This window comes from Nothobranchius furzeri, chromosome 6 (genome assembly GCF_043380555.1).
Source record: "Nothobranchius furzeri strain GRZ-AD chromosome 6, NfurGRZ-RIMD1, whole genome shotgun sequence".
Lineage (NCBI taxonomy): Eukaryota > Metazoa > Chordata > Actinopteri > Cyprinodontiformes > Nothobranchiidae > Nothobranchius > Nothobranchius furzeri.
Window position 1 is genome coordinate 52,424,739 of NC_091746.1, and position 12,067 is coordinate 52,436,805.

At 39.0% G+C, this 12,067-nt stretch overlaps 1 protein-coding gene across 3 annotated transcripts; it reads left to right on the top strand.

Annotated features, from left to right (window-relative positions):
* Window positions 1-7,101, top strand: srsf9 (serine and arginine rich splicing factor 9). 3 transcript variants are annotated; one of them, XM_015941803.3, is made up of 5 exons: window positions 1-125; window positions 3,139-3,338; window positions 3,516-3,697; window positions 6,098-6,270; window positions 6,345-7,101. In XM_015941803.3, the coding sequence occupies exons 2-5, from the start codon at window positions 3,181-3,183 to the stop codon at window positions 6,570-6,572; spliced, it is 741 nt and encodes a 246-aa protein (XP_015797289.1). In that variant the 5' UTR covers window positions 1-125; window positions 3,139-3,180; the 3' UTR covers window positions 6,573-7,101. The 3 variants fall into 3 exon arrangements, with proteins under 3 accessions (XP_015797289.1, XP_054600298.1, XP_054600297.1); XM_054744323.2 differs by having other exon boundaries at window positions 14-125; window positions 3,162-3,338; XM_054744322.2 differs by lacking the exon at window positions 1-125 and having other exon boundaries at window positions 3,131-3,697.
* Window positions 7,102-12,067: the final 4,966 nt, after the last annotated feature.

Below are 12,067 nucleotides of genomic sequence, written 5' to 3' on the forward strand. Positions count from 1 at the left end.
CAAATTACGTGCGCGGGCATTGTTAAAGCTAAAAGCTAAGATTGCTAACGCTGAAAGAGCAGCGTGTCCAACCAAACTCGTAACAATAAACCTTTAACATAAGGCGTCGTTGCACTCCTACGAAGGTAATCTTACACCTTTATAAATAAAATAGTATTTTTATTTCATTATTTACAGTGCATTCACCAGTGCACCTAAATAGAAATGTTTAGTTTTAGCCGTAGCAGAAAGTCTTTAGCCCCGACTAGCTAAACAGTGTGCTCAAATTGTTAAATCGAGTGTGTAAGATGCACACGTGCACGTTTAAACAGCACCTAAATATATTATGTTAAAGAATTACATTGTGTTGGTGGCTAAAAAGAATATGTATTTTACAAAAACGCTTTAATTCATGCATCACGGATCAAATTATTAGCTAATGGCCGTAGCCTTAATCCAGTTGTTTTTGTGTTACGTTGAAATAAACTTCATATATATACTAGAGTTTTAAAGCGAATGTGTGAATCAGTCAGTTGTTGGGACGTTATGTTATTTTGTTAGTTGTTACCTAACCAGCGAATCTGGTTTGGTGGGCTGAGCAGCTTGATTTATTAAGTAGGCCACAAAATCATCCTCAGTTTAATAAAGAAAAGCAACTGTCTGCTTGGAAACTGCTGCAAGTTAACAGCCTTGAATATCTGTTAAAATATTTGATAAATTATGTAACCAATGATTCATAAGCTTATCATAATAGTAATAGTAACCATAGTCTCTAAATATCTAATGAGAAAGGATCCTATATTTGCTAAAATTGCAATTGCATCCTACACTATAATGGTATCAAAATATCCTGGGTTTACTTTATTACACTATATTTAAATGTGTTTGGCTATAAAACGTAATTTTAAACTCCTGTTTTTTATTACATTAGCTTGTTTTCCCTTATTATCTGCATAAACAAATCAACAAATTCTAATAATCATATGGGTGTTTGCCTCATAAGGTTGGACGATTAGACTAATTATTCGACCATCTGTGATTGGCCAAACGAATGAAAAGTCTTGCGAATGGGGCATTGCAAACTTCCGTGTCAAATCAGCATTTTTTTTTTGCAAAACTTGTTCTTTGTATATATACATATTACACATAATTTGAAAGCTAGAATTCCTGTGGTTCCAATGATTTATTGCAATCCAGGATTCAACCATAACTGTAGACACATTAAACGCTTTTGTCAAACAGCTCGTAAATTCAATATGATGTCTAGCTCACACTTTTCAAAGTCTCTTATTGACAGGATAGAGCAATTTCCAACAAGAATGTTTTTTGTGTCCAGAAGTAGGGATCCACCGATACTGGTATCGGTATCGGTGCCGATACAGATACCGATATCAATATCGGTAAAAGTTAACAGATACCAGTAACCGATACCAATGCAGTTGCTCGAAAGTGACTTCACTGTAACTTGTCATTTCTATTCACCTAATATTTTAGTTTTGTGATCATTTATATTAACATATTTTACTTTTTATCTACCTCACAGTCTTTTCCTATTGAAAACAGAGAAGAAAATAAAACCCGTATTCCAATTCATTGTATTTTTTTTTGTGTGGTATCGGCAATCGGTATCGGCAAGTACTCGGATCCAAGTATCGGTATCGTATCGGTTTGGAAAAAAGTGGTATCGTTGTATCCCTATCCAGAGGTACAATAAAAGTACTCCATTAAAATTGTTAGCCCATAACAGGTCTTACATTCACACCCCCAACATTCAAAATAATAATTTCCCTCGGATGCTTCTGTCATAATCCCTGTAATCCAAATTTTGGCTTCAAACATTTAAGTGACATCCTACAAATATGTGAAGGGTTACCCACCCTCTGCTGGTGCAAAATCATTAGCTATTGGCTGACAGGTCAGAACTACCGCCCTCTTTTCCAACGTATGTAGCATAGGGCTGCTTGATTATGGAAAAAATGATAACCACTATTATTTGGACTGAAATTAAGATCTCTATTACTTAACAAAATCTTTAATTAGAGTTGAAAACACAAATACTGATAACAAAAAAGTTTTTTGAGATAGTTAAAACCCAGATCATAATTGAGGTCAAAATTCAATGAATCAACCAGCCCTAATATAACCAACTGCAACGTATGTAGTATATAGTTGTTTGACATATCAAATTGGGGCTGGACAATAATTCAATAACGATATATATCGAGACATATGGCGTGATAGAAAATTATGGGTCGATAAAGTTTCCTTTGCTTTTTTCTATTATAGTCTATTGAGCAGCTTAATACTAGAGTCATTACTTACTCCCAACCAATCAAAATACAGACACAGGCACGCGCCGTCACTAAGCCAGATCCACTCAAACCAAAACAGACAGCAAGATGTTGCCGCAAGGAGAGGTAGATGAAATTGTCCCGTTAAAAAGGTTACAGTAGTTCATCAGCATGGCAGTGATTTGGTTTTTAAAAGACACAAAGGTCAATTAAAAAATTAGCAGAGAGCAATTAAAAGATCAAGTTTGGTGACACAACCAACTTGTTTTATCATAAAGCAATGACAGAAAATGGCCAGGGCTGCACTTAATAAAAATGTCTACATTTTGTATAATTATCCATAATTATTGATATCAATCAATATAAATTTTTTTCTATATTGTCCAGCCCTACATCAAATGGCCATTGTAATTTGGAAGAAAACAACCCTTGTGTCTTGCTTCCACAGACTATGAACGATTGTGATTGGTGAAACACCCTGTGCATTGTGTTGGGCCAACATAAAATTCTAAGTGTCTCCTTTTCGAAGATATTGCCCATTGTCATTTTTTGGACTGACTAATATTGCTTGAAAATTTTTTACATATCGTCCAACCTTATCTTCTACATACAGATTGTGCTTATCACTATGTATTCATGTTACTAAACATTTTTTATTCTTTGTTTTAAAGTTTTCAGGATTGGATCCATTTGCTTTTTCTTGAAATCAACAGTTATTCTTCACATGGCTGCATCCCATATTTAGATGTTTATTCTGGTCTAAATTAAGGAATTGGCACTGGAAGGACTAAGTTCTGGTTCTAGGAATAGGATAAGGAGGACTTCCACCGCTGTTTGTGAAAACAAGAAGTGATCTTACATTCTGCAGGTGCCCCTGTTCTGTGTCGGCAGTGCCCTCCGCTCAAACAACATGTCTGATGGACGCATCTATGTGGGGAATCTTCCTACGGCTGTCACAGAGAGAGACATAGAGGATCTTTTCTTCAAATATGGAAAAATTCGTGAAGTTGAATTGAAGAATAATAGAGGCACCGTTCCATTTGCCTTCATTCGATTTGAAGACCCGCGGTGAGTTTTGTGGATGGTGTTTGGCCAGTCGAATCACTTTCCTCTTTGTGGAGACCTTAACCTCTGTGATACAGTGTCACACCTGGTGACGGCCAGCCGGAGTGGATGGAGACTGGAAATCCAACCAATGTTCGCTAGGTGTGCTTTGGTAAGGGGTATTTTGCTCTCTTCTCTTAGGGATGCAGATGATGCTGTCTATGGAAGGAATGGATATGAATATGGAAACTCCAAGCTGCGTGTGGAATATCCCCGAGTTTCTGGTGGTAAACCTGGTTCAATGGGAGGTGCTGGAGGAGGAGGACAAAGGGGAAGGTTTGGACCCCCAACTCGGAGATCTGAATTCCGAGTCACAGTGACTGGTAGGTGGATGCCATGAGTTGTGGCCAGTTAATGTAAATCTCTTTTGGTGCTGCCTGGAGGCCAACGGGACTAGTCGGAACTTAGATGAATCATAGGCAGATATTTCCCTCCTCTCTCATGGCATACTGGAGGACAAGGGAACTAATGGACATAAGTCATAGGCAGCTACATTTCAATGTCTCTCTCCCCCGTTTGGCGGACTGGAGGACAAGGGAACTAATGGACATAAGTCATAGGCAGCTACATTTCAATGTCTCTCTCTCCCCTTTGGCGGACTGGAGGACAAGGGAACTAATGGACATAAGTCATAGGCAGCTACATTTCAATGTCTCTCTCTCCCCTTTGGCGGACTGGAGGACAAGGGAACTAATGGACATAAGTCATAGGCAGCTACATTTCAATGTCTCTCTCTCTCCCCTTTGGCGGACTGGAGGACAAGGGAACTAATGGACATAAGTCATAGGCAGCTACATTTCAATGTCTCTCCCCTTTGGCGGACTGGAGGACAAGGGAACTAATGGACATAAGTCATAGGCAGCTACATTTCAATGTCTCTCCCCTTTGGCGGACTGGAGGACAAGGGAACTAATGGACATAAGTCATAGGCAGCTACATTTCAATGTCTCTCTCCCCCCCCCCATGGCGGACTGGAGGACAGGGGAACTAATAGATGGACTTCATAAGCCGTAGACAGATACGTGTCAATGTCCCATGGCGGACAGAAGGACACGGGAAAGTGTAGATGGACCTCATAAGTCATGGGCAGATACCTTTCAATGTCCCATGGCGGACTGGAGGACAAGGGAACTAATAGATGGACCTCATAAGTCAAAAGCAGCTACATTTGAATGTCTCTCTCTCCCCCATGGCGGACTGGAGGACAACGGATCTAATAGATGGAATTCATAAGTCATAGGCAGAAACGTTTCAATGTCCCATGGCGCACTAAAGGACACGGGAAAGTGTAGATGGACCTCATAAGTCATAGGCAGATACTTAGGTATTATATGGACCTTGTAAGTGTTAGGCACATATGTTTCAAAGTCTCTCTCCCATGGTGGACTGCAGAACACAGGAAACAGTAGCTAGACATTATAAGTCATGGGAAGATATCTTTCAATGTCTCTCTCTCCAAGTGGACTGGAGGGCACAGGAATGAGTAGATGGATCTTGTAAGTTGTAATCAGATACATCTCAATGTCTCCCTCTCCCATGGCACACTGGAGGACAGGAGGAACTGTAGATGGACCTCATAAGTTGTAGGCAGATACATTTCAATGTCTTTCTCTCCCAACGTGGACAGAAGGACACAGTAAACTGTAGATGGACATTATGTCATGGGAAGATACAGTTCAATGTCTCACTTTCTTGCTCTCTCATTGTGGACTGGAGGACACAGGAACTAGCAGATGGATCTTATAAGTTATAGGCAGATACATTTCAATGTCTCTCTCTATCTCATGGAGGACAAAGGGACTAGTAGAAGACATAATGAGTCATAGGCAGATAGGTTTCTCTCATGGCGGATTGGAGACCAAGTGGACTGAGTGGATGAGGTCAAGTCTTCTGCTAAAGTCCCAAAAAACAAAAGTAAAGAAAAACTGGTCACGTTGACTGAATAATCCCAAACTCCAGCTATAGTGAATGGTAGGTGTGTTTTGTGATTGTTTATGATTCTTTATAATGATCGCTGATGAAAGTTTATATTGGAAACTGAATGTGTTATCTGCAAGTTTTCTTGGGTTTGGTAATGACTAGATCTTCTTAACCCTCCCACTGTCTTCATGGGTGTGACCCCGCGAGGAAAGATGACCATTGAGCAGGATTGATGGTTTATCCCTTGAGGTCCACGTGGCAGGGGTGAGGTGGTGCTCACTCCTCAGCCCACCTCACCCCTGCCACATGGACCCAAGGGATAAACCATCAACCTTGCTCAATGGTCAACTTTCCTCGCGGGGTCACACCCATTAGGACAGTGGGAGGGTTAAAGGAGAAGTAGTTACAGGCTTTGAAATGAAATACTTTACTTTTTACAGTTAGTGACTGTCCATTTTAATCAGTGGTTTCTCTTGGTGGAACTTTAATTTTTATGAATAAGTAACTTCTTCATCAAGGTACAACTGTGAATTAATAAAGGAATTATATATAAACAGTTTTATCAGTCATAATCACTAGTTAGATTTAATTTAAAACTGTTTCTCTCACAGTCAACCTCCCACCCCAAAAACAAACAAATATAAGTTTACTTTCCTTTTGTTTTTAGACTTTATGGTTGTAAGAAAAACTGATTCAAGGCCAGATCATTGTCAAATATAGAAATGTGTTTTAACATTTATTTTATTTTGAGTTTTAATATGTAATCGTATTCTATCCTCACCAAATTCTTCCTTTTCTAATAGGGTTACCAGCAAGTGGAAGTTGGCAAGATCTGAAGGATCATATGCGAGAGGCGGGAGATGTTTGTTTTGCAGATGTTCAGCGAGACGGGGACGGCGTGGTGGAATTTCTCCGGAGGGAGGACATGGAGTATGCGCTGCGCAGACTGGATCGGACGGAGTTTCGTTCACATCAGGTAAGGAATGACGACAAAACGATACAACTGTTCTTTGTCAGTAAATCGTTAAAAAAGCTGTTTTATTGTTGTAGGGCGAAACCTCTTTCATCCGCGTCTATGAGGATAGAGGAAGTTCCAGTTGGGCTCCGGCCCGCTCTCGTTCCAGATCCAGAGGTCGCTACTCTCCTCCCTACTTCAACAGAGGATCTCCTCCTCCTCTTCCTCGCTACCATTCTCCTCCTCGTATGTTACGGCATAGCCCACCTCCAAGGAGACTCCCTCCACAGCACCATAGCCCGCCCCCTCGCCACTATCGATAAGAGGGCCCAGTGTTGGTTTGGTGGAAATATTTTGCAGTTCTACATTTTTATTATTTTTCCCCCAAACTCAGGCCTCTTTGTAGAAACAATATTGTTGATGGGTACATTCCACCAAAATTTCCCGTCCTCCCCACAATTATCTTTCTTTTAAAGACATTTAAGTTTTAGGTAATGAAAACAGGATTTGGGTCTGGTTTTCTTTGGTTATTTTTTGTTCCCTGTCTTAATACTTGGATGTTTTATTTGTTGGGAAACAGTTAACCGTGACCACAAATTGGGCAGAAATTAGTACATGACTAATTAAACAAATCACACATCTCTGCAGCTTTCAGATTGGTCATTGTGTAATCCTACATTACATTTAAGTATCTTTGTCCTTGTTTTCACCCAATCATTTGGACCCGCAAGTTAGTGTTCCAATTCACTTTTGACTGTGAGCCTGATGTCTTTATGTGTAAACCTTTGATTCCAGTGATCCGTAGCTGAATCATTTGTGTGTTTTTTTTAACCAATAAAAGGAAAACTTTTACTTTAGTTTCTTTTTTGATTCTAAAACAGCTAAAAACTTTTTCCTTACATGTGGTTACAGAATTCTGTAGAAAACTTGGTTCATGTTTTTGACTGATTAACATTCACTTTCTAATGCACACAAGTTGAGTCTGGGAAAACCACAGATGTTCCCAAACTTTGTCTTAACAAAGCACTGATCTATTGAATCGGCAAACTAAGTCATGTTTGATGCAAAATAATGCAAAATTTCTTTAAACATTTTAGAACTTAACAGATTTGTTTATTATTGCTGGAAAGACCTACAAATATAGCACAAATGTAGTTACTAAAATGTGTTTTGTTTGAAAAAATTGTAGTTCCGATTAAATTTAGTATTAAACACTTTTAATTCTACCTGTTTTTTTTTTCTAAATTCCAAACTTGTAACATGAATGCCACTCAGAAAAAGTTGACAAGTCATTTTATGCCTAATTCAACTTATTTTTGTGCTTCAACTTAAATGTTATCACAAAACGCAGATAATTTTTCTAAGTTAATTTCTTACAGTGAAATAAATGGACCTAAGTGGCCATCAGCACAATGGGAAGAAAAATGCATCAACTTCGGTCAAGGTCAAATTTTATTGCTACATCACATTTTTACCAGTTCACGATACCCTAAAGTGCTGTACAACAAAACGCAAACAATATATTAAAGTTAAAACAACAGACAGAAAAGTAGTGAGAACAAATGAGCTAAAACCTATCTAAAAGAAAGCTCAAATGCTTGAGTCAACTCCGATTAAAAGCCAGATTTAAAAGGTTTTCAATAAATATTTAAGATGCTCAAGACTAAGCAGTTCTTAAATGCAAGGGCAGACTATTCCACGGGTCTTAAGACGGTCCTGGTTGATACGTGGGGGGTCAACGTAGATGTAGGAGGGAGAGATACCCAGCAAGGATTTAAAAACAAAAGTAAAAATGTTAATGAATCCTGAAATAAACAGTCATCCAATGCCATGAGGCCAAGACTGGGGTTATGTGTTTGTGTCTTCTGGCGCCAGTCAGCAGCCGTGCCGCTGCGTTTTGGACCAGTTGAAGGTGTAACGTCCGGATAGAGGGAATTACAAAAAAATACATGATATGTTTGGTTTGAGTGTCACTTCATGGATGCAACTAAATGAATGCAATGCTTTTGGGAAAAATACACACAAGGCACATTGGATTCAAAATATATGATTTTTAATACACAATAAATTAATTATACTTAGTGACCATTTTAGAAGACAGAAAAAATAAATATATTTATTTCCAGTGGTATTCTCTTTTTCATTAGTTGACTGAACTCATATACAGACATTGTATTGCAATACAATAATATGTACCAGCTTAGTTTTATTTTATTTTACAATAATTCTGCATCATTTCAGCACATTGTTCGCACAGTTAATATGTTCTGACCACAAACGGTAATACACAAGCTGCAATACTCAGGCATGTTTTAGAGCTTATGGAGACACATTAGTGATGACACTTAACGCCACAGTGAAACAAACTATTTTTGCAACTTCTAAATGGCACAAATAAATTATTTGTATCTGACCAACCCCTATCTGCATCTAACCATACTGAAGATTTTGTGTTTTCTCTCCTGAAAACACAACAAAGGCAATTTATTAGTCTTTCCCCACAAATATCAAAACTAACAGACTTTAACAAAGTCTCAAAACCATTTGCTGCCATTAAACATTGTAATTTTTTTATACAACCTAAAATACACAAATTTTATGTTTTTGAGTGTTTTGAAGTCACCACCAACTCAAGGCTGTCATGGTTTTCTGGGCCCGCTACATTTTGATGAGAATGTAAACACGCACCAGCCACTGTATGAAGTACACTTAGCTAAAACCAGGTTGGAACCATGTTTTTTCCTCCTGAGCTGCTTGAAGAAATGTTTCCAACAGTCTGTTGAATCTGACATGAAGAATTCGAGGTTGTGGTCTATATTGACATGACAGCATCACAAAGACAGCGTCAATGATAAGAATCTCTTGTTCCTCCACATCCAAAAGGTTCTGGACTCGGTGGAGATCTGGCGAATGTGGAGGCCTCAATGGCAAAGATTCAACAAGGTGTCAAAAAGGCAGCATTCCTCCGATTTTGAAAACATCTTCCACACATCATTAGCCTTGGGCTTCCTGACAGGGTTGCGGAAGGCGCTTTATAAATAAAGCATTGATTGATTGATTGATTGATTGATCATTAAACCATCAGCAGCAGCCTGAATCATATCCCTGTTTTTATGTTGACACTAATTTCTGACCGAACCAAATGACCGTTTCAACTGAAATCAAGACAGACATTTTTCCAATCTCATATGGTCCAGTTCTGGTGATCCTGTGTGAAGTTTCCTGCTCATAGCTGTTCTTACACAGGGTGGTCTGCTGCTGTAGACCATCTCAACTGAACTCAACTCAGCCTTTATTTATTAGCCCCTTACAGGCACGTTCATGCCACCAAGGTGCTGTAAAACAAAAGAATAAAACATATAAAAGCAAAAGACACAATTAAAAGCAACTAATTAAATTCACAAGATCAGAACGTAAAACACAGAATTAAAAGCCAGATCATTAAAATATTTTCAGCCTCATTTTAAAAACCGCTACTGATGCAGAGATCCTAATAGTTAGGGGCAGTGAGTTCCACAGTTTCGGGCCAGCAACGGAGAACGCCCCATCATCTGTTGACCTCAGCCAAGCCGTGGGAGCCACAAGCAGCAGCTGGTTCTCAGAACAAAGTGTTCAAGCCGGAGCATATGGCTGCAACAACTCCATCAGTTAGGCTGGAGCCAATCCACTCAGCACCAAAAAAAGAAGTTTAAAATGAATTCTAAAATCTACAGGTAACCAATGGAAAACAAACAAGATTGGTGGCATGTGTTCATGCTTTCTTTTGCCGTCCAAGAAACTTGCAGCCGCATTCTGGACAAGCTGCAGTTGAGCTACCCCTTACCTACACCAAATAAGATAAAGTTGCAGTAGTTGAGGCGTGAGGTAATAAAAGCATGAACAACAGTCTCAAAGATTCGTCTGGATTAAAAAAGCTTTACTTTGGCCAAATGATCAAATGAAGAGGATACTGCAGCACCAACATGGGCATCTAAGCAGAAAGCACTGTCCATCTGCTTCAAGGTTCAACGTGTTGTGGTTCAGACATGATATTCTGAAGACACAAGTTGCTATTTTAGCTGCTGTTGCCTTCCTATCACCTTTAAATAGTTCGTTCACCTCTGACGTCTTACATCAACTAAACATTGTCATACATCCAATTGCTCACTGGAGATTTTCTCTTAACAAGTTGTGTGTGGAGATCCCAGTAGATCAGCCCGTTTCTGAAACACTCAAACAAATACTTCAAAATGCCATATTGAACAGAGTTGCTGCCGTATGATTGGCTGATCAACTGTTGGAATTAACAAGTGTACCTACTGAAGTGGCCAGTGCATGTGCATAATTTTTAAAACGTTTGAAGGTAAAAAAGATTTTTTATTCAAGTTTTACTGTTTGCTGACTACTGGTCTGAGCTTAAAGACCAAGTTAATTGAGAAACAGTTTTTTTTTACTTGTTATTTTTTGAATATGATCGGTCACTCTTTAACATGCAGGCTAAATGTGAAAATTATTGTCTATCCTATTTTCTATTTGTCTTATTTGTCTATCGCATTAGCCTGCGATAGAAAATAGACGACAAAATGCTCGGACTAGAAAAGCCTGACAATTGCACGTCATAATGTCAAATTAGCATTCATGGACTCACCCATCTTGGCTCACGATGGGGAAGGCTGTTGTTGATTTAGCATCCAGGAAACAGCAGAGCCCGCCTCAGCTAGTATAAGCTAACCGTTAGCATTAGCAACTCCACCACACAGCAGAAGCTCCTCCAGGCTTGTGTTATTTGTGGCGATAAAACAACTGTGCAGAGCAAACAGTCAGTAGTAGAGTCGCATTACTGTTAGCCAATCAGAGGTGAGATGTCAGAATAAAAGGAAATAAGACTTCTATCATCTTCTGCTCACCTCTCCACTGACTCATTTCTAGTTCCTGAAACAGGAGCTCCAGAGCTTTTCCCCCCACAGAGATTGACTCACAAGGCATTCATTTATGCTAGAAACCATTGCAGATGTGTTGAAAAAAATGAGTGAACTTGGTCTCCTTTAATCTCCTAAGTGTGCCACTACTAACTCTTTCTGATTGATGGTTGAGGGTTTGGGGTTTCCTTTGTGTTGTCGCTACAGTTGTGATGTTTTCTGGCCAAACTGTGTCGGACATTGCCCTAAGACATCAAGAAATTGTGAAAGCTTGTGGAAATGGATCATCAGATGACCATTCGTCACCATGGATCTGAAATGAGGAAATGTAGCAGCCCTAAAAAAAATCCAATCTTATCTACAAGGCTACATAACATAGTACAGTTACCAGTTAACTAATATGTTTTGAGGCAGTTTAGACCTTTCATTTTCTTGTGCCTGAGCATTTCTGCACCACATGCATTCACTCAACTGTGCAGAAGTTGATCTGGTGACCAAGGAGCACCATGAGAGATGGGTGAAAAGTCTTTAAAAAAAACATATCTAAATGCACAATATAAATGATCAATAACTAACTCCATAGGATGCAAAATCCTCCAAAATTGAGAAAAAATACTTCTGAAAAGTAAAAGAAGGAACCTGCAGTTGAAAACGTAAACAGTTTGAGTGGATTTAAGGTATGAACACATTGATTTTGAGGTCCGAATATTTTACTGACAGCATTGCTGCCAATCAGCTCCACAAAAACATGATCAAGAGACAAATAACATCCAGAAGAAAAGATTGAGGCAAAGATTTTGTGCTGATGTTGCTGTAAAAACAGGAAGTGCACTCGTACTGCTTTTTACCATGAACTGAAAATTGCCAGTCACGACAGATGATCTGATATTGGCGCATAAAAGCATAATTGGCACTTGTTT